Source organism: Drosophila ficusphila, unplaced genomic scaffold, assembly GCF_018152265.1.
Source record: "Drosophila ficusphila isolate 14025-0441.05 unplaced genomic scaffold, ASM1815226v1 contig_106, whole genome shotgun sequence".
NCBI classification, from domain to species: domain Eukaryota; kingdom Metazoa; phylum Arthropoda; class Insecta; order Diptera; family Drosophilidae; genus Drosophila; species Drosophila ficusphila.
In genome coordinates, this window is record NW_025063993.1 from 7,952,905 (window position 1) to 7,979,769 (window position 26,865).

Consider the following 26,865-nt stretch of genomic DNA (forward strand, 5'->3'; position numbering starts at 1 on the left):
CCTGACAACTATCGATATGTCTGCAGCTTATGCGGCCACACTTTTCCCAATACGGTCTTACCTTGAGTAATATACGAATTACTAATAACAAAGGCTGCTGCTGGAAAAAGGACCAGCGAGGACGCCCGAACGCTGTCACACGCCCACAGCAACCGCACAAATGCCGAAGAATGGAGACGCCGGCAACCGGAGTGGTTCCGGGACAACCAGCGACGGCTGCGTTTATCCGGACGACGTCATAATGGGCGTTGGTGTTGCATTCAATGTCCGGTACACGGGCTGCGTTGAGGTGAAGACCTCTATGAAGTCTCTTGATTTTGAGACCCGCACTCAGCTCGCGCGGTAATCAACAACTTTGAATGAATCACAACCACTGGTTAATCATGTTTTTCCCTCCGAAATAGGGAGTGTATCAACCGGGTTTGCGAGGCCGCAGGCCTAAAGACCGCTGGCAAGCGAAAGTTAACCAGCTTCATATCGGATCGCCCCAGCATGCAGCACGCCGGCACCAACATCGTCATCAACGTCTCCAGCCGTGCTCTGTCCCTCAGCAATGTGGAAACAGGCGAGGTTATAGCCAATCATAATATGCCCCGCATTTCGTTCGCCTCCGGCGGCGATAACGACACCCTGGACTTTCTGGCCTACATAGCCAAAAACGAGGATGAATGGCGAGCCTGTTATGTTCTGGAATGCGCCGGTGGACAGAGCGAGGATCTTATAGTAACAATTGGCAAAGCGTTTGCCCTGCGCTTCAACGCTCTCAGTCGGCTAAATGATCCATCGGGGGATTGCAACATCAATCAGAGTTGCAAGGAGAATGTTAAGGAGTATTACAACGATTTGCCCAACAAGCTGCCGCCCGAGCTGCCGGATCAACAACAGCAGCAGCAGTTGCCACTGCATCCACATGCGCCGCGTGTGGCACAGCTTAATTTGAAGAAGCCGCGCGATCGCCTGAGCAGCAATCTCATCGACCTCAACTCCCCGCCTCCCGATCAGACGACCAATAAACTGGGCCACTTTGATCCACTCCATGCGTCTACCACGGCTGCCAACTCAGTTTTGGCCACAGTGCGCGATGTGTTCGATGGACCGCAGTGTCCTCTCACCGCGGAGGTGTGGTTCCATGCGGGTATATCTAGACCAATTTCGGAACGGCTGCTGCAGCAGGATGGTGACTTCCTGGTGCGCGAGTCCGGGGGAAAAAGGGGACAGTATGTGCTTACCGGACTGGAGGGCAAGACGCCTAAGCATCTGTTACTCATCGACCCCGAAGGCGTGGTCCGTACCAAAGATCGCATCTTCGACAGCATAAGCCACCTGATCAACTATCACTGGTTGCACGCACTACCTATCATATCGGAGGATTCCGAGCTGGTCTTGCGCAATCCGGTGCGAAGGCCGCAGCAAGATCAGGCTGCGGCTCCAATTGCAACACCTGCTTCCTAAATCGGAGGGCACAATCATACATATACTTACCACCCCTCATATACACAACATATATACATACTGGCATCAGCGTACACGCTTAGATTTAAATATTGTGCACTCGTAGAGAATATCTTTTATATTTCGTCAGTATAGGAACGAACCCATTTATTTATGGATTAAATATTTACATATTTACAGATATGTGCATGTCTACATTTTAAATTCGAGTGCGAATAAAGAAGAGAAACTTAAGCATATATTTTGGGTTTTAAAAATGGAAAAGGGCTTGTAAATATGATTTTTTTGATTTCTTTGCTATTATATATAAAATGATATTTGCAAAAAGTACGATTATTAGTAAACTTCTAATAACGGTTGAGACACTTTTGAATTTGTCGATCTTATCACTACAGATAAGGACTTTGTAATCGAATATAGCTAAGGTACAACAAAGAAGATAAGAGCAAGTAGCTGATTAACAGTTTTGTCCAGTTTATTTATTCTAAAAAACTTTACGCATACAGTAAATAGTAACACCATGTTATGAATAGATATCATTTATTAATCAAGTTCAATTGCTTTATGATTGCTTTTATTATTAGTGTTCAAAATGGCCGAGAATGGTGAATTCGTTCTCAACGCCGACTGTCTTTTGGAGATCATGAAATACATAATTGCCGACCAAAATAAATTCCTAGGGACTCCCCTTCATGATGACATAATCAACTTCGTGCTGTCCCATGAATATTGCTTGCAAGTGTTTGCAGAGCAGTACAAAAGTCTGTACAAGGATATAGAGCGGGATCTAGCTCTCAGGATCACAGTGCTATTAATTGATTTACGGGTCAATAAGATATCAAAGGATGTAAAAGAACTTTTCTGGAATTCCTATCTGCACTCTTTGAGGAACAATATAAAACCCTATGATGTTCATTTGTTCTTCTACAAAGATAAAAACGAAGGAGATAACGGATATGTAAACATATTTATACCAGGTATACCAACATTTTTTATAATTTTAAAAACAGCTTGCTTCATTAAAAATATTTAGCTTTTAAGATTTTTAAAAATCTCTACTTTAAAACTACTTAATTTTAAAGGCACGCCTACAATCACCAAGCTGGTAAAACTAAACGAAAATATTACATCAGAAATATTAACAGACATCTGTACCACTATTCCAAATTTGAGGAAATTGGACTTTGAAGGAATCGAAATATGTGGAAGTTTATCGGATATTGTACCCTGTTGCAAAAATCTTGAAGAACTTGGAATAAAGTTGAATACAGGAATCGAGGGTGCCCAATATGCACCGCTAGTAATACTACCGAATTTAAAAAATATTACAATCACCGGAGTTCAAGAATGCGGTTCAGAATTGCAATTCTTTGGGGATTTACGAAAGTGGCACCGTCCTAAAAATCTTCCACCTTTGACATTGACAATCGTGGATTATCTGAGCGAATTAAATCGGTCGTTTAAGTTTGTGACATTTGCATCGTTGCGGAAGTTGAGCACTTTGGGTAGGTGTTTCGTCTCCTCGGATAAACAAGACTTGATTTACAAAACAGAAATTAAAGCTGAGTACGATGTGTATGAATTATGGAAAGAAAGCAATTTAATAGAGGAACATATCGCATCAATTACTTTATGCCAAGAAGAGCAGATTGAGTTTGATTGGTTTAAAGGAGAACTTAATTTGAATATACATCCAGAGTCGGACATTGGCAATTTTGCATCATTATCAAAACTTCCGAATTTACAAAGATTGGTCGTAAGGAATGCTAATACATCTAGTGAAAACGAAAATAACATGATACCACTCGCCAAGTTTCTTCGATTAATGGCCCCAAAAAGATCATGTTCCTTAAAGTCTTGCAGAATAGAGGACATACCATTAGATCGATTGAGCTGCAAGGAACTTGGAAGAATAGAATCAATACAATTTCTCAAGTGCGACATATATGATTGGGATTCGATCAAGGAATTAACTCAATTAACTAACCTCCAACACCTCATTATTCATGTTATGGAACCCATTAACTTTAACACTTCAAAGCTAATCTTCAATCTGCTAAATATATGCCAAATACAAGCTGACATATTTTGTTCCGCATTTCATATTACCTTTTGGAAGATTAAAAACCGTTTAAGGATCCAAAACACACAGGGCTTTAAAGCTCGCTATCGAGAATCTGAACTTCAACTTCAGATCGAAAAGTGCTCGGAACCTGGATCCCTAAATCAGCTCTTTGACGAATTTTCAGCCAGCAATTTATTGAAGATTGAAGAGTTGGAAATTTCCAATTCAAAGAAATTGCCATTTGAATACATCTCCAAATTGGCAGAGGTTCAAACAATAAAGAAACTAATTTGTGACCCCGATGACTTAACAGGCATTGAGAAATTGGCCAATTTGAGTAACCTTGAGGATATGACCATAAATTCTTCAAGGTATATTATGGACAAAAATGATTGCCTTTCTTTACTTCTAAAAAATATGGAAGCGCAACACTCAATTCAGTGTATAAACTTGCCATTCCAGAAACTTACTTTTGAAGAGGTTTTTATTATTTCACGGATAAGGTCACTGAAAAAATTGAGATGCGGGTTTTCCGAAATGGAAGACTTTCAGTCATTGTCAGAGCTAGCCAACTCAAGTATTGAAGAACTAATTGTTTTAGATACACGCTTCCCTGTTTTAAACTTATTGACTGCTTTTTCTTTAAATCGTACTACTAAGCTACAGAAGCTTGAATTTGTTAGAAATACTCTTGGCGTGAGAGAAGTGTCTGAGATTTCAAAAATTAAAAAACTTACAATGCTAAGTGCAACGTTCCAAAATTCAGAGAGTTTTGAAGAAAATAATTTGTTAGAGCCACCGTTGAAGATTTTGGCAATCAAATCACCGACAACACTCCAAAAATTGGAACTAAATGAATGGATTGGTATTGGTTCCACTGAATGCAATTATTTAACTCAAATCGAAACTTTGGAGTCTTTAAATTGTAAACTGCGTAGAGAACCTGGCATAGAAGTGTTGGCAAATATAAAAAGGCTTACAAAATTATTTATCACAGAATCATATAGTTCGCAAAATGAAGCGCAAAGTACTGCAATGGCCGAACTTTACCGGGCTTTGGCGCTTAAAAGTGATTCAATGTTACAAGAACTTCAAACGCAAGTGAACGATTCTGTTGAGAACTGTGAAATATCAAAAATAAAATCGTTACAAACTTTAAAAATTATCTATAATAGGAAATGTGACAACATATCAGATCTGGGACAACTAAGCGAACTTAGATCATTGCATATAGCTGAAAACTATGGAAGCATTGATTGCCATAATTTATTGTCAATATTTCAGTCTTGCCAAAATCTTGATTTCGCCACTTTTGAATTTAAGAATAATGATTTGGATGCAAGCTTTATAGACAAAGTGATTAGCATTTTAAAATCTTCAAGGGATCCCGTACGTCAAAGACCGTTAAAACTTCTTTTGATTGAAGAATCTACCTTTCCGAATTTCCATGTATGTAATTTTTATTATATTGGTAGGCCGAATCTTATTACAAACGGTTTTTCTTTCAGCTAAAGGACATTGACTCAGCGTATATGAACATCTCCTACGCGTACAAACCAGAGGACATGATGATTTTTCCAGATGACGGCGAAGAAGAATTTTATTTTGATGACCTAGATTCTAATGACTCGGAGTCCCTGTTTTTTTAATTGCTAGATATTTAAGAACAGTTTGTCTTGCAAAAATTAACTATTGTAATATATTTTATATTAATAAACAAAAAACAGTTTTAAAAAAGTTTTATAAAAAATGTATAAATGAATTAATGTTTGCTGGCCAGCCGAGAGCAAGAGTATCATAACGCGATATAAAGGCTAACTTTCTACGGGCCTTAGAAGTAAGCAGAGTTCTGCTTTGATTAATATCGCAAATAAGGCATCGATAGTGGTTCCCATATTAAAGCACTAAAATTATCGATACGATCGTATGTAATAAACGCATCTCTAGCTGTATATTTGACTCTTGGCGCATTAAGATTTTTTTATTTATTGCGTTGTAGAGAGTTTTTTCATTAATTTACAGTGTTTACCCATGAATATCAACAAGTTGTAATCGATCGTTTTATATTATTGTGTGTTTTAACTCAAGGTATGTTTTCCAAGTTTTTGAAGAATGAAATGAGTTGCAGTTATTGAAGGGAGATCTTAGTTTCCGGGGCCTCAAGATTTGAGAACATATTTTGGTTAATTGGGCCAAAATAAACACTTCTTACCAAATAAAATGTTTCGATATCTCGCACCGTTTACGAGATATTGAGACTTAAATGTCGGATAATAGTGCGGGCTGGTAGCGGGCGAAATTACTTATTGCACATATTTTTCGCGGAACTCGCAATATTTGCGGTACTTTTGGCCGAAGACAGACACTTATATTTATTTTTTCAGTTTTTAGCTAAGTGCGCGCGCACTTATGCATTGATACATATGCTACATATATTATTTTTTGAGGTTTGTTGTTTAAAAAAAAAATTCAGCCAATTTTCAGTTTTTAGCTTAAGTTTTTTTTTACAACAATCAATGCTTAAGTGCGCGCGCACCATATGGTATATTATTTTTTTGAGGTAAATTTTATAAAAATAAAATTTCCGCCAATTTTTTTATAAAAAAATTTCCAGTGTAACGACCGCACTATAATCCGACATTTAAGGCTTGATATCTCGTAAACGGTTGGAGATATCGAAAAATTGTTTATTAAAGTGTTTATTTTGGGCCAATCAGCCAAAATATGTCCTCAAATCTTGGCGCCCCGGAAACTAAAATCGTTCCGTAATTGATCATTTCTTATAAGTTTGATTTATCGTTTTTATTATTGAATGAAAATATTTATTGCTTTCACTATTAGCCTTCAAAATGGCAGGGAATGGTGAATTCGTTCTCAACGCCGACTGCCTCTTGGAGATCATGAAATACATAATTGCCGACCGAAATGGAAACCTGGGGACTCCCCTTCATAATGACTTAATCAACTTTGTGCTGGCCCATGAATATTTCTTGCAAGTGTTTGCAGAGCACTACAGAAGTCTGTACAAGGATATAGAGCGGGATCTAGCTCTCAGGATAACAGCGCTATTAATTGATTTACGGGTCAATAAGATTTCAAAGGATGAAAAAGAACTTTTCTGGAATTCCTATCTGCACACTTTGATGGGCAATATAAAACCCTATGATGTTCATTTGTTCTTCTACAAAGATAAAAGCGAAGGAGATAATAAATATGTAGACATATTTATACCAGGTATGCCAAAGTTTAAAAACACCTTGCCCCATTTAAAATCTGTTTCTATTAAAAGGAAAAGGAAATCTCTTTTCAAATTCATTAACCTAATGTTTAGCTTTTAAGATTTTTAAAAATCTATACTTTAATCCTACTTTAATTTAAAGGCATACCACCAATCACCAAGCTGGTAGAACTAAACGAAAATATTACATCAGAAATATTAACAGACATCTGTACCAGTACTCCAAATTTGAGGAAATTGGCCATTAAAGGAATCGAAATATGTGAAAGTTTATCGGATATTGTACCCTGTTGTAAAAATCTTAAAGAGCTTAGTATAATGTTGAATAGAGGAGACGAGGGCGCCCAATATGCACCGCTGGTGGTACTACCCAATTTAAAAAATATTACAATCACTGGAGTTCAAGAATGCGGTTTACAATTGCAATTTTTTAAGGATTTACGAAAGTGGCACCGTCCTAAAAATCTTCCACCTTTGACATTGACAATCGTAGATTATCTGAGCGATTCAAATCGGTCGTTCAAGTTTGTGACATTTGTCTCGTTGCGGAAGTTGAGCACCCGAAGAGGAGATTTCGTCTCTTGGGATAAACAAAACTTTATTTACAAAACAGAATTTAAAGCTGAGTACAATGTCTATGAATTATGGAAAGAAAGCTATTTAACAGAGGAACATATCGCATCAATTACTTTATGCCAAGAAGAGTCGATTGAGTTTGATTGGTTTGAAGGAGAACTTAATTTAAATGTCCATCCAAAGTCGGACATTGGCAATTTTTCATCATTAACAAAACTTCCGAATTTACAAAGATTGGTCGTAAGGAATGCTAATAAATCTAATGAAAACGAAAAGAACATGATACCACTTGCCAATTTCCTTCGATTAATAGCCACAGAAAAATCATGTTCCTTAAAGTCCTGCAGAATAGAGGACATACCATTAGATCGATTGAACTGCAAAGAACTTGGTAGGATAGAATCAATTAAATTTCTCAAGTGCGACATTTATGATTGGGATTCGACTAAGGAATTAACTCAATTAACTAACCTCCAACACCTGATAATTAATGTTAAGGAAACCATTAACTTTTACACTTCAAAGCTAATCTTCAATCTGCTAAATATATGCCAAGTCCAAGCTAACATATTTTGTTCAGCATTTCATATTACCTTTTGGAAGATTGAAAACCGTTTAAGGATCCAAAGAACACAGGGCTTAAAAGATCTTTTTCGAGAATCTGAACTTCAACTTCAGATCGAAAAGTGCTCGGAACCTGGATCCTTAAATCAGCTCTTTGACGAATTTTCAGCCAGCAATTTATTGAAGATCGAAGAGTTGGAAATTTCCAATTCATACAAATTGCCATTTGAATACATCTCCAAGTTGGCAGAGGTTCAAACAATAAAGAAACTAATTTGTGACCCCAAAAACCTAACAGGCATTGAGAAATTGGCCAATTTGAGTAACCTTGAGGATATGACCATAAATTATTCAAGATATTCTATGGACAAAAATGATTGCCTCTCTTTATTTCTAAAAAATATGGAAGCGCAAAACTCAATTCAGTGTATAAACTTGACATTACTGAAACTTACGTCTGAAGAGGTTCTTGGTATTTCACGGATAAGGTCACTGAAAAAATTGAGATGCAGGTTTTCCGACATGAAAGACTTTCAGTCATTGTCAGAGCTAGCCAACTCAAGTATTGAAGAACTAATTGTTTTAGATACACGCTTCCCTGTTTTAAACTTATTGACTGCTTTTTCTTTAAATCGTACTACTAAGCTACAGAAGCTTGAAATATGTGGAAGTATTCTTACCATTAAAGAAATGTCTGAAATTTCAAAAATAAAAAGAATTGCAAAGCTCAGTGCAACGTTCAAAAATTCGGAATCTGTTCAAGTAATAGATCAACTGGCTTGTCTAGAGCACTTAATAATAGATGGATTTAAAGGACAAGAAAGTCCTTTATTGGAACAACCGTTGAAAATGTTGGCAATCAAATCACCGACAACACTCCAAAAATTGGAACTAAATGAATGGATTGGTGCCACTGAATGCAATTATTTGACTCAAATCGAAACTTTGGAGTCTTTAAATTGTAAACTGCACATAGAACCTGGCATAGAAGTGTTGGCAAATATAAAAAGGCTTTCAAAATTATTTATCACAGACACATATATTTTGCAAAATAAAGCGCAAAGTAATGCAATGGTCGAACTTTACCGGGCTTTGGCTATTAAAAGTGATTCAATGTTACAAGAACTGCAAACCCAAGTAAACGATTCTGTTGAGAACTGTGAAATATCAAAGATAAAATCGTTACAAATTTTAAAAATTACCTATAATGAGAAATGCTATGGAAGCATTGATTGTCATAGTTTATTGCCAATATTTCAGTCTTGCCAAAATCTTGATTTCGTCACTTTTGATTTTAAGAATAAAGAATTGGATGCAAGCTTTATTGACAAAGTGAGTAGCATTTTAAAATCTTCAAGGGATCCCGTACGTCAAAGACCGTTAAAACTTCTTTTGATTGAAGAATCTACCTTTCCGAGTTTCCATGTATGTAATTTTTATTATATTGGTAGGCCGAATGGTCTTACAAATGGTTTTTCTTTCAGCTGAAGGACATTGACGCAGCGTATATGAACATCTCCTACGCATACGAACCGGTGGAATTGATGATTTATCCACATTACGGCGAAGAAGATTTTAATTTTAATGACCAAGATTTTGATGACCAAGATTTTGATGACCTAGATTTTTTTTATGACTGAGAGTCCCTGTTTTTATAATTGATAGATATTTAAGAACAGTTGGTCTTGCAAAAATTAACCATTGTAGTATTAATTATCTATTCTGCTTTTTATTAATAAACAAAGAACAGTTTTAAAAGTGGTCAAAAATTAATTAATGAATTAATGTTTGCTGGCCAGCCGATAGCAAGAGTATCATAACGCGATATAAAGGCTAACTTTCTGCGGGCTTAAGAAGTAAGCAGAGTTCTGCTTTGATTAATATCGCAAATAAGGCATAGATAGTGGTTCCCATATTAAAACACTAAAATTATCGATACGATCGTATGTAATAAACGCATCTCTAGCTGTATATTTGACTCTTGGCGCATTAAGATTTTTTTATTTATTGCGTTGTAGAGAGTTTTTTCATTAATTTACAGTGTTTACCCATGAATATCAACAAGTTGTAATCGATCGTTTTATATTATTGTGTGTTTTGACTCAAGGTATGTTTTCCAAGTTTTTGAAGAATGAAACGAGTTGCAGTTATTGAAGGGAGATTTTAGTTTCCGGGGCCCCAAGATTTGAGAACATATTTTGGTTAATTGGACCAAAATAAACACTTCTTAACAAATAAAATTTTTCAATATCTCGTACCGTTTACGAGATATTGGGATTTAAATGTCGGATTATAGTGCGGGCTGGTAGCGGGCGAAATTACTTATTGCACATATTTTTCGCGGAACTCGCAATATTTGCGGTACTTTTGGCCGAAAACAGACACTTAAATTTATTTTTTCAGTTTTTAGCTAAGTGCGCGCGCACTTATGCATTGATACATATGCTATATTATTTTTTGAGGTTTGTTGTTTAAAAAAAAAATTCCGCCAATTTTCAGTTTTTAGCTTAGTTTTTTTTTACAACAATTACCTCTAAAAATAATATAGCATATGTATCAATGCATAAGTGCGCGCACTATATGCTTTATTATTTTTTTGAGGTAAATTTTATAAAAATAAAATTTCCGCCAATTTTTCTTTAAAAAAAATTTCCAGTGTAACTATAAGCCAACATTTTAGGCTTGATATCTCGTAAACGGTTGGAGATATCGAAAAATTGTTTATTAAAAAGTGTTTATTTTGGGCCAATTAGCCAAAATATGTCCTCAAATCTTGGCGCCCCGCCAAGGCCGTAATTGATCATTTCTTATAAGTTTGATTTATCGTTTTTATTATTGAATGAAAATATTTATTGTTTTCACTATTAGCCTTCAAAATGGCAGGGAATGGTGAATTCGTTCTCAACGCCGACTGCCTCTTGGAGATCATGAAATACATAATTGCCGACCGAAATAGAAAACTGGGGACTCCCCTTCATAATGACTTAATAAACTTTGTGCTGGCCCATGAATATTTCTTGCAAGTGTTTGCAGAGCAGTACAGAAATCTGTACAAGGATATAGAGCGGGCACTAGCTCTCAGGATAACAGCGCTATTAATTGATTTACGGGTCAATAAGATTTCAAAGGATGAAAAAGAACTTTTCTGGAATTCCTATCTGCACACTTTGAGGGACAATATAAAACCCTATGATGTTCATTTGTTCTTCTACAAAGATAAAAACGAAGGAGATAATAAATATGTAGACATATTTATACCAGGTATGCCAAAGTTTAAAAACACCTTGCCCCATTTAAAATCTGTTTCTATTAAAAGAAAAGGAAATCTCTTTTCGAATTCATTAACCTAATTTTTAGTTTGTAAGAATTTTAAAAATCTATACTTTAAACCTACTTTAATTTAAAGGCATGACATCAATCGCCAAGGTGGTAAAACTAAACGAAAATATTTCATCAGAAATATTAACAGACATCTGTACCACTATTCCAAATTTGAGGAAATTGGAGTTTAGAGGAATCGATATATGTGGAAGTTTATCGGATATTGTACCCTGTTGCAAAAATCTTGAAGAGCTTAGTATAAAGTTGAATACAGGAATCGAGGGTGCCCAATATGCACCGCTGGCAATAATACCGACTTTAAAAAATATTACAATCACCGGAGTTCAAGAATGCGGTTCAGAATTGCAATTTTTTAAGGATTTACGAAAGTGGCACCGTCCTAAAAATCTTCCACCTTTGACATTGACAATCGTGGATTATCTGAGCGATTCAAATCGGTCGTTTATGTTTGTGACATTTGCTTCATTGCGGAAGTTATTGTTGCACTGTTCTTTCTTGGGCAGCACAACATTTAAAGCTGAGTACGATGTGTATGAATTATGGAAAGAAAGCAATTTAATAGAAGAAGATATCGCATCAATTACTTTATGCCAAGAAGAGAAGATTGAGTTTGATTGGTTTAAAGGAGAACTTAATTTGAATATCGATCCAGAGTTGGACATTGCCAATTTTGCAAAACTTCCGAATTTACAAAGATTGGTGTTAAGAAATGCTAATTTATCTAGTGAAAACGAAAAGAACATGGTACCACTTGCCAATTTCCTTCGAATAATGGCACCAAAAAGATCATGCTCCTTAAAGTCTTGCAGAATAGAGGACATACCATTGGATCGATTGAACTGCAAGGAACTTGGAAGAATAGAATCAATTCAATTTCTCAAGTGCGACATATGTGATTGGGATTCGATCAAGGAATTAACTCAATTAACTAACCTCCAACACCTGATGATTAATGTTATGGAACCCATTAACTTTAACACTTCAAAGCTAATCTTCAATCTGCTAAATATATGCCAAGTACAAGCTGACATATTTTGTTCGGCATTTCATATTATTTTTTGGAAGATTAAAAACCGTTTAAGGATCCAAACAGCAACGGGCTATCAAGAATCTGAACTTCAAATTCAGATCGAAAAGTGCTCGGAACCTGGATCCCTAAATCAGCTCTTTGACGAATTTTCAGCCAGCAATTTACTGAAGATCGAAGAATTGGAAATTACCAATTCAAATAAATTGCCATTTGAATACATCTCCAAATTGGCAGAGGTTCAAACAATAAAGAAACTAATTTGTGACCCCAATAACTTAACAGGCATTGAGAAATTGGCCAATTTGAGTAACCTTGAGGATATGACCATAAATTCTTCAACGTATTCTATGGACAAAAATGATTGCCTTTCTTTACTTCTAAAAAATATGGAAGCGCAAAACTCAATTCAGTGTATAAACTTGACATTCCTGGAGCTTACGTCTAAAGAGGTTTTTAGTATTTCAAAGATAAGGTCACTGAAAAAATTGAGATGCAAGTTTTCCGACATGAAAGACTTTCAGTCATTGTCAGAGCTAGCCAACTCGAGTATTGAAGAACTAATTGTTTTAGATACAGTCTTTCCTATTTTGAACTTATTGACTGCTTTTTCTTTAAATCGTACTACTAAGCTACAGAAGCTTGAATTTGTTAGGAGTATTCTTGGCATAGAAGAAGTGTCTGAAATTTCAAAAATTAAAAGACTTGCAAAGCTACGTGCAACGTTCGAAAATTCGGAATGTGTTCAAGTAATGGACCAATTGGCTTGTCTAGAGCACTTAATAATAGATGGATTTGAAGAACAAGAAAGTCCTTTATTGGAACAACCGTTGAAGATTTTGGCAATTAAATCACCGATAACACTCCAAAAATTGGAACTAAGTGAATGGATTGGTGCCACTGAATGCAAATATTTGACTCAAATCGAAACTTTGGAGTCTTTAAATTGTAATCTACGTAGACAACCAGGCATAGAAGTGTTGGCAAATATAAAAAGGCTTACAAAATTATTTATCAAAGAATCACCTTGTTTGCAATTTGAAGCGCAAAGTAATGCGATGGTCAAACTTTACCAGTCTTTGGCTTTTAAAAGTGATTCAATGTTAGAAGAACTGCAAACCCAAGTAAACGATTCTGTTGAGAACTGTGAAATATCAAAGATAAAATCGTTACAAATTTTAAAAATTACCTATAATGAGAAATGCAATAACATATCAGATCTGGGACAACTAAGCGAACTTAAATCATTGCATATACTTGAAAACTATGGAAGCATTGATTGCCATAGTTTATTGTCAATATTTCAGTCTTGCCAAAATCTTGATTTCGCCACTTTTGAATTTAAGAATAAAGAATTGGATGCAAGCTTTATAGACAAAGTGAGTAGCATTTTAAAATCTTCAAGGGATCCCGTACGTCAAAGACCGTTGAAACTTCATTTGATTGAAGAATCTACCTTTCCGAGTTTCCATGTATGTAATTTGTATTATATTGGTAGGCCGAATGATCTTACAAATGGTTTTTCTTTCAGCTGAAGGACATTGACGCAGCGTATATGAACATCTCCTACGCGTACAAGCCAGAGGACATGAGGATTTTTCCAGATGACGGCGAAGAAGGTTATTATGATTACCTAGATTCTGATGACCTAGATTTTGATGACTGGGAGTCCCTGTTTTTTTATTTGCTAGATATTTAAGAACAGTTGGTCTTGTAAAAATGAACTATTGTAATATTAATTATCTATTCGGCGTTATATTAATAAACAAAGAACAGTTTTAAATATGTAATAACAAAAATTAATAAATAAATTAATGTTTGCTGGACAGCCGAGAGCAAGAATATCATAACGTTGTACATAGGCTAACTTTCTTACAGGCTTAAGAAGTAAGCAGAGTTCTGCTTTGATTAATATCGCAAATAAGGAATCGATAGTGGTTCCCATATTAAAGCACTAAACTTATCGATACAATCGTATGTAATAAACGCATCTCTAGCTGTATGTTTGACTCTTGGCGCATTAAAATTTTGTTTATTTATTGCGTTGTAGAGAGTTTTTCACTAATTTCCAGTGTTTACCCATGAATATCAATGATGGGGACTTTAAGGACCTCCGCTGCAAACTGGACATCATGGGTTTCACCCAGACACTTCCCGTTTTGGCCATTCCACTTGTCCAGGTAATATGCATATTTATATAGAATATAAATTTATTTTTTGGGTTAACATGTTAACTCTTATTGTAGGCGATTTTTGGTGACTTGATCAAGACCACTGAATGTCTAAGAGATACGAAAAAGAAGGTTGCCGAATTACTCGAGGTGGGTGAGCCATTAGACGTTTGACTTTGGCCTTTTTCTATACCCTTGTTTAAATTATCAAAAGTAGCGCTTTGCCTTTAACTCTCATATAAGCTATCTGTCCATATCTGTATGTATGTTCGTATATAAACTTTAAAAAGCCCACGTTTTTCTGTTTTTATGTTGTGCCTTAATTGGTTGCTAAGCACACCTATTTGTTGTGGCTTTCCCTTTTGGCAGGAGAAAACCTGTTGGGAGCTGGGCGTCGAACCGTACAAGTGCGATAATTCTCGCCTGCTGGCCGAGTGTAATGAACTCCATTTGCAGTTTTTAAGGGACCGAGAGGACTATGAGCTGCGCCTGTGCGGTAAGTGCGATTGGGTTCTCCCTCTTACCTATTGCTAATATCCTCAATACCGTTTTGCAGAATCTGAACGCAAAATTCGAAACCTGGAGACGGACAAGCAGCACTTACAGAGCCACAATGATGGACTTCAAAGCCAACTGGATGCTTTGCTTTCCAAGCAAATGGTTTTATCAACAACGGCCAAAAAAGTTCCAACTGGGATAAGCCGTCAAAGTAGGTCGACAAACCTGTCCATTATTGGACTGAATATGTATTACTTTATAAGGGGACTACCTATTATTTTTGAACTTTTGTATTCTTAGCACTCTGACATCTATATCCTTAATTTCAGACAAGAAACCCTTCATAAGTACAGTGCGTTCCGGTAATGTTCTACCCACTGTACTGGGCACCGGCATTTCCGCCCTTAAGTGCACAAAATGCAATGCAGGGGTGTTCCAAAAGACGACAACAACCACCAAGGATGGTGTGACAGTCACCCAAACCAGTGGACAGGAGGAGCTGGACAAGCTGCAGAACGATCTCACTTCAGCTGGAGAACAACTGGAATTCTACAAACGCAAAGTGGAGGCCAGAAATCGAGAGATCATTCGGTTAAATGATATGCTAGCAGGAGGACGACCGCCGGCAGCTTTGGCCAAGGATTGCTGCTACAAGGAAGTGGGCGCCCTCTCCCAGGACATTGATTTGCTGCAGCACGAAAAGAGCGATCTGATGTTGCAGGTGCGCGATTTCCAGGACAAGATGCACGATGCCATGCAACGAGCTCTGGCTTCCGAGGACGAGAAAAGGAAGCTCCAAACGCAGCTGGAGGAACTGAAGGAGGCTGCACTGCAGGTCGAACAGCAGGCCAATGCGGAGATTGATGCCAAGGAGTTGGAAGTTAGACAGCTACAATTGGAACTGAAGCATCTGCAAAAAGGCAAGGATCAACGATTGACTGGTGGATATGCATGCATTCCAAGTGACAAACGCAATTTAAATGAGCGCTTGAATCAACTCACTCGCCGCGAAGAGGAACTGGAGGCCACTAACGAGAAGCACAAGAAGAAGCTGCATAAAATGCAGGCCAAGATTTTGGAGCTGCAAAAGGAGCTCAAGGATAAGAACCAACATAGCACTGTGAACCTGGACGAGGAGAAGATACGCCTGACATCCGAAAGGGACTTCTTCCAAAAGGAGTACCTGCGACTAATGAGCAAGTCTGGTTCGGAGTCGGAGATTGCCTTCCTGCACTCACAAATTAAATCGAAAGATGACGAATTGCGGGCCCTTCGAACTGAGTTGTTCCCTGGGGGAAAACTGCAGTTTTCGCCGCAAAAGTGTGTGCAGTATGAAACTCTTCCGCCGGCTACAGCTTCGTCCAGTGCATCAACTGCCAATAGCAACCGTAGTGACTGCGTCCAGGCCGCCATTGCCAGGGTGGAGCGGGAACGGGATTGTGCTAGGTCAGAGCTCGAACGAGTTCGCTGCGAGCGAGACACTCTAAGGGAGAAGCAACTCTGCACTGTTCAACTTCACGCCGAGGAGCTGCAAGCTCTACGCCTGCGCAACGAAGAGCTCAACGATCGATTGCGGCAGATGGAAAGAGATAATCGGGAACTCAATTCGGCTCGATTGCCAGCCGAGACAAATCTAGCGCTGCTCAAGGAGGATCTGGTTCAAATGAGACAGCGCGTGGCCACCATGCAGACCGAAATCGATCAGCTAAAGACGGAGAATAGTCAGATAACGTAAATTAATATAAATAACTATTAAATTCACTTAAACTTCATACATATTTTTGTCATTTCAGCATGCTCAACGATCAAAATGAACGCATCATAGCGGATTATCAAAGTAAACTTTTGGTTGCCGAGCGTCAACGGCAATCTGCGGATGTAAGGGCCAGCACCTTGGACTCAAGCCGGGAATCCAATCGTAACGAGGTGACTCAGCTGCGCACGGATATTGGAGCTCTGCGACAGACCTACATTTCGTTGGAACATGAAAAGGATACGCTACTGGTATATTTAATTTTTACGAGTTTATAAAAGATATTAACTGTAGCGTTTCTTGTTCATTAGCACCAGCTGGACAGCAAAACTGAGCGAGCTTATAAACTGGAGTATGAACTTAAGGATTGCAAAGAGAAACGAAATGCTTTGGAGCAAAACGTCAAGGAATTGGAGGAACAAGTGCGGTAAGTGTTGCATTATTTTAAACTTGGCCTGCCTTAAACCGAAGACATATTTTTCGACTACCAGCAAATTGATACTTTTTAATGCTTGGAAATTTATAAAAAGTTTTATAATGCTGCTAGTCAAATCCTTTTTTAAGCTCAAGGACATCAATAAGCATTAATATTTAATATCCTGAAAAAGTTTAATTAAGGTACAAGTTTGAGTTTTAATTATTGGATTAGTCTTTTACAATTTTTTATTTTGCCTTATTGGGAGTTTCCTTAAATAAGACTCGTACATAAGTCGATGTAATACATTCATGGCACAATCTCTTCCTATCGAACACGTTAACCGAATATTTCTAAAAACCACCTAAAAATAAAACAAAATGGTTAATTGAATAACAAGTGATCGGATCGAAAGAATAACACGCAGCATGCAACACACAGAAATCACAGGGGGAAAACGTGTAGAAACAGAGGGAAACAGGTAGGCATGCGAAGGAGGATAGCTTGAAGATGGGGGTAACCACTCAGGTGGCCCCAACAAGATGCAGATCATTGAGGAACTTCGAGTTGAGACGCTCGTTGGTTAAATACCTCGCCAGGCTGACGCTCGGTGCGCTGCAGTTGCTCAGGCCGCGCTGATCGGCCTCGGCGGGCGTGTAGCCCGGTCGGCAGACGCACTTGGCCCGGCTGGCATGGGCCAAGATCATCGAAGTGCCGTTCGATGATTGCGTTTTCAGCGGCTCCAGCCACTGGCCCGCCCCGCAGGGTCCTCGGCTGTACAGCTTGTGGCACTGGCCATTGATCTCCACCATGCCGGGCGTGGACTCGCATATGTTCTGCTCCCTATCGGCACCCTCGCCCGAGCACTGCTGGTCCAGATTGGTTAGCACGCCGGAACAGCCGCACATGCCGTTGTACGAGATGCCATCGATGGACGGCCGGGCCGTGAAGTCGAAGATCACGACCTGATGCAGGGCGCAGGGGCCTTGAGATCCGATCCTGTAGCAGGAGTCCTCCGCCGGGAAGTACAGGCGGTTCTTGCCGCAAAAGTTGCGCACACAGCTGGTCCCGTTGACCAGGAACTCGTTGGCGCCGCAAGGACCCCGGGTGTACAAGCGATAGCAGATGCCGTCGCTCCAGGGAACATAGCCCTCCTTGCACTGGCACTTTGCGCGCGGCAGCAGCTGCAGGGTACTGCCAGTCGTCTCCTGGACATCGTCGGGTATGCGGAAGATGTGCCCAGGTGGACAGGGACCAGGAGTATCTGTAAAAAATAAAAACATTGTATATGATAAGGAAAAATTGAGAGTTGCTATATAATAGGACTTTTCTAAGGCAGATAATTATAATATTATATTATATTATTAGAATACTGCCTTAGATGCGTTGTATTCCCTCAGTGATTCCCTTAACCGTAACCCAATCCTACCCAGCTCGTAGCACATTTGCTGCGGAGCATGATAGTGCGGCAGGTGCCGCTGGCAGTCGCATCGGCCGCCTGGCAAGAAGATGTGACCCGGCGTCGAGCAGGGTCCTTTGGTGTAGTGCTCGTAGCAGGACTCCTCGGCCGGATAAAAGAACGAGGACAGCTCGCCCTCGTTCTCGCAGCGGCATTCGGCCAGTCCGTCCTCGTTTCGGACGAGCAGTTTTCCCCGACTGCAAGGTCCTTTGGCATGCCTCGCATAGCATTTGTTGTCCCTCGGCCAGAAGATCTTGTCCTCCGGACAATGGAGTGGTCGCTTGCAAGTGCCCCATCGATTACCGGATCTGAAAAGGATCAAAATACACTAAATTTTAGGCAGGTCTTAAAAGAATATTTATCCTTGTTTCAGTAACTTCTACTCAAGAGGAAAGCTTTTAAGATTAAGATTAAACAGAATGGGTTCTTGTTTAATAAACTTTGGTTCCAACTAACTTATAGAGTTTGTGGGGACACGTAGGCCATGCCAAAATTGCCTGGACGCGTCACACATCAGAAACAATGTCAGAGGATTTAGTTGAGAAGGGAACGCTAGTTTTATTGAATTCAGCAGGAGACACACGCAACACCTTTGATTTCTTGATGGGCGATGACAGGAACACTTCGGATTTGATACCGGGATCAGAACCCATACGTAGCACCGGTGACAAGGGAATGGAGCCCAAGGACATCACGCTGTACGACTGCAACATTTGCCTGGACACGGCACAGGATGCGGTGGTCACCATGTGCGGTCACCTGTTCTGCTGGCCGTGTTTGCACCAGTGGCTTTTGACGCAACCGCAACGCAAATTGTGCCCCGTTTGCAAGTCGGCCGTGGATGAGTATAAGGTAATACCGCTGTACGGGCGAAACAGTAAGCGGCAGGAGGATCCTCGAGACGAAATTCCGCCACGTCCCACCGGACACTGGACGGAACCAGAACCGGAAGAAGACTTAGAGACCCTATATGCATTTGCTCGGGGTTTTCACGTGACCTTCGGCCTTGGGTTTCCGTTCGGCTTCTTAGCATCAACATTGAATTTAGTCGCTGCACAACTTGGTGGCAATGATATCGATGGAGAACAGAACCCGAACAATCCACAACTACCCAACTTTTTTCTCTACATGGCCTTTGTGCTCATTGGTTGGCTAATTTTCGTCTAGGAAGCTTAGGTAATCCACATAATCTGTACAAAAATTGGTAAAATTGAACAAAAGTCGGGGGTTTTATAAATTATGTTCAGTGCAATTTTTACATTTCATTAAAAGTTTATAAATAAATAATTATAAACTGTATTTCATTTTGTTGACAAGCCAAGAAAGAGTTAAATTAGATCTGGTTAAAGTTAAGGCAGCGTTTATAACAAGTATGAGTAGGTGCACAACCATATTTATTTATATATTATATATATTTAAACAAATTTCTTGTTTTACCGATCAAGTGCATTAGAACTTTCTCTATTTCTCAATTTGGAAAATGAAAGTTGTATTTAAAAGTAGTAATCATAACCTTTAGGAAGTGAAAATAAGAACATGTCACTGCCATTTTAATAGGGTCTTAGGTCTTATTTTAGGGGTCAAGAACTGATCTCACCTCTTGGTCTGATCCGGCATGGGTTGGAAGTACTCCTCGGGTTGGCAGGGTCCCCTCTCGTACAACTTATAGCAAACGTTGTTGGCCAGCGGACTGAGTGCTGTTCCCGGAGGACAGCGGCACTCGGCCGCCGGGAGATCCTTTCGCTTGGCACTGACAGCTGTGGGACTGAGCTCCATGGTTTCCGGACACGGATAGCCAAGGGTGAAGATCTTGAAGCACTTCTTTAGTGGCGCCCAGTAGAGTAACTGCCAGCCACCAGACATACTGGCGCAGGGATTCTTTGAGGGATCACTCCATGGGGGTGGCACAATTCCGGCCGCCACCTGGCGCGGATTGTGACCGGTGGTCAGCAGGAGGAGCAGGCAGGTGAGGATGGAGCTGCCCGCCTGCAGAGCAGCCCAGCAGATGAGCACTTTGCGTCGTCTCATTATGAACCTGAAAAAATAAAGATATTGGGTTTATAATGTTAAAATTAACAAATACTGTTCTCAATTAATTTTGTTACAAGAAAAAAATCTTGTTTTTAATTATAAAAAAAAAGTTTAATCTGCAAAATTTTTGAAAAAAAGGAAAGGAAAAATGTATTGATCTTTAACTAAAATTTCTTGGAATCTGATCACTGACTCCTTTTTGGAAATAGGTGTTTGTATCTTAAAAATGATCGACATAAAACAGCTTTAAGTTGTATGTTGTCAAAACCCATACTTTTATTATTATTATAGCCTTATTATTAATCTGCATATTATGTTGAACCATAATCAATAGGTTATGCCTTTTTTGAGGGTCATTTATTTTGAGTTGTTTGCCCAAAATTAGCCATTGACGTTTCGTGCAAGGGAAACCAAATAATGCGAAATTTAGTCATTAAGTTTTATTAAGTTTAAGTTAAAGATTTTCGTTTTTGATTATTATACCCTTGCAGAGCAAAGGGTATTATAATTTCAGTCAGAAGTTTGCAACGCAGTGAAGGAGACACCTCAGACCCCATAAAGTATATATATTCTTGATCAGCATCACCATCTGAATCGAAATATGTATGTACGTCTGTCCGTCTGTCCGTCTGTCCGTCTGTCTGTCTGTCCGTCTGTCCGTCTGTCCGTCTGTCCTCCTGTCGGTTTCTATGTAAACTAGTCTCTCAGTTTTAAAGCTATCGCGTTGAAACTTTTCCAAAAGTTGTGTAGTTATTGCACGCAGTATATAAGTCGGAACGAGCCGGATCGGCCGACTATATCGGATAGCTCCCATACAAGAGGTCAAAAAAATAAAGGATAAAAAATTATTACGCCGTTGTTTTTGATCAGATCGACTTGAATTCTTTAAGATGGCGTTTTCTAGCGGTTATTAAATTTCGGATTAAATTTTATCAAAATCGGATAACCCTATCATATAGCTGTCATAGGAAAGATCAAAAAATATATATAGAAATAATGGCAAAATAATCATAACGTTGTTGTTTTTTATTCCACGAGCATGATTTTTACAATATCGACTTTATGAACTACCCTTGAACCGAGAAAAAAATTTCATGAAAATCGAACAACTATATCATATAGCTGCCATATGAACAACAGTCGAAAATATGGAAAATTAATAGAAAAGTCGACATAGCTTCGAGGTTGTTAGCCTTTATGTATTTTGTTCGATTTGTTTGATGACTGCAAGGGTATATAAGCTTCGGCTTGCCGAAGCTAGCTTCCTTTCTTGTTTTTCCCTTTGCTTTTGCAAAGATTTCGGGGGAGGAAGCTCTCATTAAACCGGATGATAGATGACTTTTCCATTGTCGCCGTTGCTGTTTAAAAATCAATTCACCGCCGAAGCGGAGGGCTTTAAAGCGGGTCCAATTCGAATTAGCCAACCCTTTGGGGCAGCTGATTATCATGTTGACCGGACACCACCGAACGGACCACCAACAAAAAAAGAAAAACGGCCAAAAACCCCAAAAACCAAAAACCAAAACACTGAAAACGAGTAAACGGTTCGCGCGCGGTTAACCATGACCCAAATACCCATTTATCTTGACTTCTTTTGCGTCTCAGCCGCCGCCGATCGTTGGTCAGAAATCTTCTGCTCTTTTTTCAGCTGGTGGTCATAATCGAGAGGCCTTCTTATGTAACCGGCGCAACCGGCGGCAGCAGCAGATGATGAAACATGTGGCAGCAGCAGCAGCAACAGCCAGCGAAGCGATCACGCCGCCGGACACGAAAGGTGCCACACTTTTTGGGCGCTGCAAGTTGCGTGATTTGTGGCCCGTTTGAGCCGCTCAGTTAGCTAGTATCTGCATTGTAGCATTGGCAACTGGTTTTCTTTTAACGTTTTTTTTCTTAACTGCTGAGGATTACAGCCAGCCAGCCGGTCTACTTCAACATTTGATTCTGGCTTTCTTGGGATTCTCCGGCCCATTTACTTCACTCGATTTCGCACCTTTCGTAAGCCCATTGTGTTAACACACAAAACTGGATTTAATTTGATCGCTTTATATAAATCATTTTGGCGGGTTGAGCTCTTTCTTGCTCCAGGTTATTTCTTTAAATTATTTATTAGATTTTTTTATGACGATTTATACTCCTTTTTTTGGGACTACTCAACCTTAATTTATTTTTTTTAAGCACAAGAACTGCATTTCAACTTTTTAAGTATTTCAACAGGGGTTTTTATTTAAAGGTCAACATGTAGGTTTATTTGTATAGTGTTTTGTACAATCTGTCTTAGTTTTAGTTCTTGTTTTTTGTGCAACTTTTTGGCCCAATTTCATTAAGATCACGTAAGCGGTTGCTTGATTTAAACATAAACTTGATTTATTTGGTTGGCTTTGTAAACCTTATTAAAGCGAAAATGAGTTCATAATTTAATGTAAAAACGCTTACAAATTATGACCCAAACCAAATTCATTTCCTTTTTACACTTTTATTTCACTCTCACTTATTTGATTTATTTTTATTCCGGTTTTCTTCTTTTGCTGGGCCTATTGATCCGATTTTGAGATTGTAGCCCCTTATTTTATTGGTGTCTCCACCTTTTATAACATTTGCTATTATTAATCAACATCATTTCGTTTATAGAGTTTATGAGCTTAAGACGTAAGAAATAATTGCTATTGAAAAGAGTCTATTAAACCGTGGAGTCATAATAACCTTATTTATGAAGTCATGTTTTACCCATATAAGATCACTAAACTTATTTATAATCCGATTCTCCTGACTGTTGTGCATTAAAACTGATTTGATTCGATATTAGATATTCCAAAAAATTTTATTTTATGAAATTTTCATATGTAATTTTAAATTACAAAGATTTTATTAACTTCTCTTCTCTCCTTTGATTTTTTAGGGTTTTATATTTAATTTATAAATTCATTTCTTTCATAAAACAGAGGACTGGACTACTAAGAATTAACTCGAGCAAATGTTCTCGGTTTCCTCTTCAACGTTGAGTTTATTCTGGCTTTCTTGGGATTATCCCGCCCCTCATTTGCGATCGCACCTTTTGCAACTTCGTTGTTATAATAACCAAACTGGTTGCTTGCTGAGGTCTCAATTTGTTTTGATTTGGTTTCGTCAATCACGCACAATAACAAAAACACAAATATTCGCTACACTTTGCCTTAAATTGAGACGGTTCCCTAGGGCAGAATCGACTATTGACCACCGACCACCGACAACCGACCGACTGCACAGATCAAACGAATCAGAAACCAAGCGATCGCGGCGTCCGTTCGCTTGGGCAGGTAAGAAACGTCTGAGCCAGGTTTTTTTTGTTTGAGCCAGCTCTTAACGCTCTTGGCATATCCGCTCTTCCACACGGAGCCGCAAAGGTGAGGCACAACAGAGCCCAGTTTTGTGTAAATGTGTTAACCACTTTGGCCAAAAAGGTAACAACGAAATGTCAGTGGTTGTCTCGGCCACTCTCTTAGCCATCTTAGCCATCTGAGCCGAACTGAGCCGAGCTGAACTGAGTTCTGCGTCAGCGACAGTGACGGGTATTTGAACTTTGTTTAGCCTTAATGACTGACTGACGGACGACGGTGGATACGGCGATGGCTATGGCTATGGCGATGGCGACTTTGACTGCCTCTGTTGACTGCCGTGTGTTCTTGAGCTTCTGGCCAAGTGCGGATGTGTGTGGCTACGTGCCTGGCATCTGTAGTTATGCTAGACACTCTTGGCCACCATTCCGTGCACCGCGATTCAAGATCTTTATTTATAATTTATTTAATCTTCACCTGAAGGAAGGTACTTATTACCTACACATTTTAATGGCATATTATTTTATTTAAATACTTGAAAACAACTTTCGCAATTTAGAAAATAATACATTTAATGGTCTTACCATTTTTTGTACAATCAAATACATCAGTTTTTTGCATGTTTATATGTTATATGATATAAGATTTAAAGAATAATATACAAAATATTTTTTTTATCAGCAATAAATATTTTGTTCAAATTCAAAAAATTTTAGAGCTCTTGTATTTGCAATACATATTTTTGTTTATTTGCGTGTGAACGAACTTTTCTATCAAAAATTCGAGGTTATCTGCTGAAGCATTATACAAATTATTAAGGGGATTTCCGTTTAAAGGTTAAACCTTTTTTCTCTCAGTGCCTTTGTGAGCCGACTGACCCCCTCTTTATGGCCATCGGAAGAGGGTCAGGTTCTGACGGCGGGCAGTGGCATTGATTGCGCTACGCCTGAAACATTGATTCCAATTGATTTGGCCCGCTCTTTCTTTTTTCCAGCAAACTGACCAACAGGAACCGGCAGCGCGATTCAGAACTGACGGAGACCTCCACTGAAAGTAAAACGCTGCGGCAGCAGATTGTGGCACTCAAAGCCAGTCGCGATGAGGCAATATCAGAGAATCGGTGAGCAAAAAAGCCATTAGCGAGGTGAAGCTATCATAGAACTGCTTCCGCGCTGGGGCAAATCTTTTTCTTCCCCGATCATTAGGGCGGTTTTTTTTATGGTTTTCCAACAAACATATTGTAACCACATAATTTGTTGCCTCACAGCCATCTGATGGACAAATTGAGCGATGCCCAAGTGGAAGCCAGGACATTGCAAAATAAGCTGACGGATTCGGAGAAGCAGGTGGCCAATATGAAGCAGCAGCTGCACAAATACGTCCAGGAGGTGAAGAAGGCCGAGGATCTGCTCACCCAGAAGGTAACTAAATTCCTAAGATTAGTGCCTAAGTCCAAGTACTCGAGTTGGCATACAGATGCTCTCTAAATTAAAGGAAAAGGAGCGCGATGAGATGCTGGATCATTATCACTGCCTGACCCAAGATCAGGCGACGCTGGAGGGAAATAACCAGAGTCTGGAGTGCGAAGCAGCTGAGTTCAGGTGAGGTTTTACCTAAGTTAAGCATTGGGAAGGGACTCTAAAAATATCTATTAATAATTCTTAAGTTTTAAGCAACAATTGGATTTCATATTATTATTTCAATAACCTAACTCCTTACAAAATGAAGAGTACTACATTTATATGTTAACTATTTTAAACACAGACGACAGATCTGCGAGCTGGAGTGCGAGGTGCGCAGCCTGAAGGATCAGTTGCATTGCCGCCAAGGCGCCCTGGACGATATGGAGGTGCAACTGACCGCCGCTCGCGCCTCGTTGAGATGCCTGGAGCGGGAACTGGAGAACGCCCGCGATGATCTGCGTGTCCAGAAGGTGGATCTCGAGGCTCGCAAGGAGCTGTGCGACAAACTCGACGTGGAAAAGAGCAAGCTCAATGCGGAGCTCAACGAAGTTAATGAAATCCGTAAAAAGGTGAGCTTTAGCTCAGGTCCTGATCAGTATCAGTATCTCTATCCTAGCTAGAAATCTTCGCTGTAGTCCACTTCGCTATCTAACTCTACTCTTACTAACTATCCGCTTAAAATATGTGATTGTGAGTAGCTTCTATCCATTTACTATATTTATTACAATATTATTTGTAATGCAGCTGGAAAAACAATGTGAAAAATTGCGCGATGAACTCCAGCAGAGCTCGGCCCTCAATCAGATTACCACAGAAACCACTGATCAGATGCTGGGCCGCTTGCATAATGATCAACAGCGTCAGGATGACGATGACATCAGGGCCAAAAACGAAATGGATCGACTGCAACGTCAACTTCAACAAACTTTGGTGAGTATTGATCATAAAGGGCAACCACTTTATTTTTGCATTCATGGGGAATCCCATTTGCAATTGGTTAAAAATAGGCCGACAAGTCGATAACAATATTACTCAAGAAAGTTTAATAATGTTGAAGTTTGAACTTAAACAAAGTATAAGTAAATTAACTGGTTTATTATTAATGAAACAATGAAAATATATACATTTTTAACTGCAATAATTTATTAAAAAATTTTCTTATCCAAAACAAATGTTCTATTCTTTCCCCCAAACAGGATCAACTGCAGGAAGAGCGAGCTCGCTGTAGACACCAGGAGAACTTGGCCACCGAATTCGAGCAGCAAGTCCGCGATCTGCGGCGGAATCTCACCGAGGATCGTTACAACCAAGCCAGGACGCGCGCAGTTAGTCCTCGAGTGCCATCAACGACTTTGTAATGCTTTATTTGACAAATCTTGTAACTTGTTTGTATGTTAACTCAAATTTAATGTTTTGCTGGGATATCGAAATTGTAAAAATATAAGAAATGTTGTCAGAACTGAATATAAAAAATGGTTGCAACGCTGGCAGCGATAATCT

At 39.1% G+C, this 26,865-nt stretch overlaps 7 protein-coding genes across 9 annotated transcripts; 6 read left to right on the forward strand and 1 right to left on the reverse strand.

The window, feature by feature from the left end:
- The first annotated feature begins 40 nt into the window (after positions 1-40).
- LOC108096271 (SHC-transforming protein 2) lies at positions 41-1,691 on the forward strand. The gene is made up of 2 exons (XM_017197733.2): positions 41-342; positions 405-1,691. Exons 1-2 carry the CDS (start codon positions 161-163, stop codon positions 1,450-1,452), a joined length of 1,230 nt encoding a protein of 409 aa, XP_017053222.1. The 5' UTR covers positions 41-160; the 3' UTR covers positions 1,453-1,691.
- Positions 1,692-3,801: 2,110 nt separating this feature from the next.
- Positions 3,802-5,209, forward strand: LOC108096200. The gene is made up of 2 exons (XM_017197584.1): positions 3,802-4,966; positions 5,026-5,209. Exons 1-2 carry the CDS (start codon positions 3,869-3,871, stop codon positions 5,164-5,166), a joined length of 1,239 nt encoding a protein of 412 aa, XP_017053073.1. The 5' UTR covers positions 3,802-3,868; the 3' UTR covers positions 5,167-5,209.
- Positions 5,210-5,466: 257 nt separating this feature from the next.
- On the forward strand, positions 5,467-9,668 carry LOC108096435. The gene is made up of 4 exons (XM_017198026.1): positions 5,467-5,605; positions 6,359-6,751; positions 6,898-9,320; positions 9,380-9,668. Exons 2-4 carry the CDS (start codon positions 6,367-6,369, stop codon positions 9,533-9,535), a joined length of 2,964 nt encoding a protein of 987 aa, XP_017053515.1. The 5' UTR covers positions 5,467-5,605; positions 6,359-6,366; the 3' UTR covers positions 9,536-9,668.
- Positions 9,669-9,808: 140 nt separating this feature from the next.
- LOC108096434 lies at positions 9,809-14,097 on the forward strand. Its single transcript, XM_017198025.2, has 4 exons — positions 9,809-10,002; positions 10,764-11,156; positions 11,302-13,736; positions 13,796-14,097. The coding sequence occupies exons 2-4, from the start codon at positions 10,772-10,774 to the stop codon at positions 13,961-13,963; spliced, it is 2,988 nt and encodes a 995-aa protein (XP_017053514.1). The 5' UTR covers positions 9,809-10,002; positions 10,764-10,771; the 3' UTR covers positions 13,964-14,097.
- Positions 14,098-14,253: 156 nt separating this feature from the next.
- LOC108096374 (centrosomal protein of 135 kDa) lies at positions 14,254-26,829 on the forward strand. 2 transcript variants are annotated; one of them, XM_043207789.1, is made up of 13 exons: positions 14,254-14,444; positions 14,511-14,585; positions 14,805-14,931; positions 14,992-15,144; positions 15,263-16,664; positions 16,727-16,937; positions 16,998-17,113; positions 24,897-25,022; positions 25,170-25,323; positions 25,379-25,503; positions 25,667-25,934; positions 26,110-26,295; positions 26,562-26,829. In XM_043207789.1, exons 1-13 carry the CDS (start codon positions 14,346-14,348, stop codon positions 26,721-26,723), a joined length of 3,204 nt encoding a protein of 1,067 aa, XP_043063724.1. In that variant the 5' UTR covers positions 14,254-14,345; the 3' UTR covers positions 26,724-26,829. The 2 variants fall into 2 exon arrangements, with proteins under 2 accessions (XP_043063724.1, XP_017053415.1); XM_017197926.1 differs by having other exon boundaries at positions 25,397-25,503.
- On the reverse strand, positions 17,344-24,449 carry LOC108096375. 2 transcript variants are annotated; one of them, XM_017197928.2, is made up of 5 exons: positions 23,641-24,448; positions 20,158-20,595; positions 18,531-18,868; positions 17,693-18,365; positions 17,344-17,465 (listed from the first exon to the last, which is right to left on the reverse strand). In XM_017197928.2, exons 2-5 carry the CDS (start codon positions 20,586-20,588, stop codon positions 17,441-17,443), a joined length of 1,467 nt encoding a protein of 488 aa, XP_017053417.1. In that variant the 5' UTR covers positions 20,589-20,595; positions 23,641-24,448; the 3' UTR covers positions 17,344-17,440. The 2 variants fall into 2 exon arrangements, with proteins under 2 accessions (XP_017053417.1, XP_017053416.1); XM_017197927.2 differs by having other exon boundaries at positions 17,344-18,365; positions 23,641-24,449.
- LOC108096376 (E3 ubiquitin-protein ligase RNF5) lies at positions 19,039-19,850 on the forward strand. Its single transcript, XM_017197929.2, has one exon. It carries the CDS (start codon positions 19,083-19,085, stop codon positions 19,725-19,727), a length of 645 nt encoding a protein of 214 aa, XP_017053418.1. The 5' UTR covers positions 19,039-19,082; the 3' UTR covers positions 19,728-19,850.
- Positions 26,830-26,865: the final 36 nt, after the last annotated feature.

Excerpts from the sequence above, each read along its gene's own strand:
- LOC108096434 (XM_017198025.2), top strand. The coding sequence starts at position 10,772 with ATGGCAGGGAATGGTGAATTCGTTCTCAACGCCGACTGCCTCTTGGAG. Across the intron at positions 11,157-11,301 it reads TGTAGACATATTTATACCAG|GCATGACATCAATCGCCAAG; the intron begins GTATGCCAAAGT and ends TTTAATTTAAAG. Across the intron at positions 13,737-13,795 it reads CTACCTTTCCGAGTTTCCAT|CTGAAGGACATTGACGCAGC; the intron begins GTATGTAATTTG and ends TTTTTCTTTCAG.
- LOC108096200 (XM_017197584.1), top strand. The coding sequence starts at position 3,869 with ATGACCATAAATTCTTCAAGGTATATTATGGACAAAAATGATTGCCTT. Across the intron at positions 4,967-5,025 it reads CTACCTTTCCGAATTTCCAT|CTAAAGGACATTGACTCAGC; the intron begins GTATGTAATTTT and ends TTTTTCTTTCAG.
- LOC108096435 (XM_017198026.1), top strand. The coding sequence starts at position 6,367 with ATGGCAGGGAATGGTGAATTCGTTCTCAACGCCGACTGCCTCTTGGAG. Across the intron at positions 6,752-6,897 it reads TGTAGACATATTTATACCAG|GCATACCACCAATCACCAAG; the intron begins GTATGCCAAAGT and ends TTTAATTTAAAG. Across the intron at positions 9,321-9,379 it reads CTACCTTTCCGAGTTTCCAT|CTGAAGGACATTGACGCAGC; the intron begins GTATGTAATTTT and ends TTTTTCTTTCAG.
- LOC108096271 (XM_017197733.2), top strand. The coding sequence starts at position 161 with ATGCCGAAGAATGGAGACGCCGGCAACCGGAGTGGTTCCGGGACAACC. Across the intron at positions 343-404 it reads ACCCGCACTCAGCTCGCGCG|GGAGTGTATCAACCGGGTTT; the intron begins GTAATCAACAAC and ends CCTCCGAAATAG.
- LOC108096374 (XM_043207789.1), top strand. The coding sequence starts at position 14,346 with ATGAATATCAATGATGGGGACTTTAAGGACCTCCGCTGCAAACTGGAC. Across the intron at positions 25,023-25,169 it reads GAGGCAATATCAGAGAATCG|CCATCTGATGGACAAATTGA; the intron begins GTGAGCAAAAAA and ends GTTGCCTCACAG. Across the intron at positions 25,504-25,666 it reads TGCGAAGCAGCTGAGTTCAG|ACGACAGATCTGCGAGCTGG; the intron begins GTGAGGTTTTAC and ends TTTTAAACACAG.
- LOC108096375 (XM_017197927.2), bottom strand. The coding sequence starts at position 20,588 with ATGAGACGACGCAAAGTGCTCATCTGCTGGGCTGCTCTGCAGGCGGGC. Across the intron at positions 18,869-20,157 it reads ATGCCGGATCAGACCAAGAG|ATCCGGTAATCGATGGGGCA; the intron begins GTGAGATCAGTT and ends GATCCTTTTCAG. Across the intron at positions 18,366-18,530 it reads GCAAATGTGCTACGAGCTGG|ATACTCCTGGTCCCTGTCCA; the intron begins GTAGGATTGGGT and ends TATTTTTTACAG.
- LOC108096376 (XM_017197929.2), top strand. The coding sequence starts at position 19,083 with ATGTCAGAGGATTTAGTTGAGAAGGGAACGCTAGTTTTATTGAATTCA.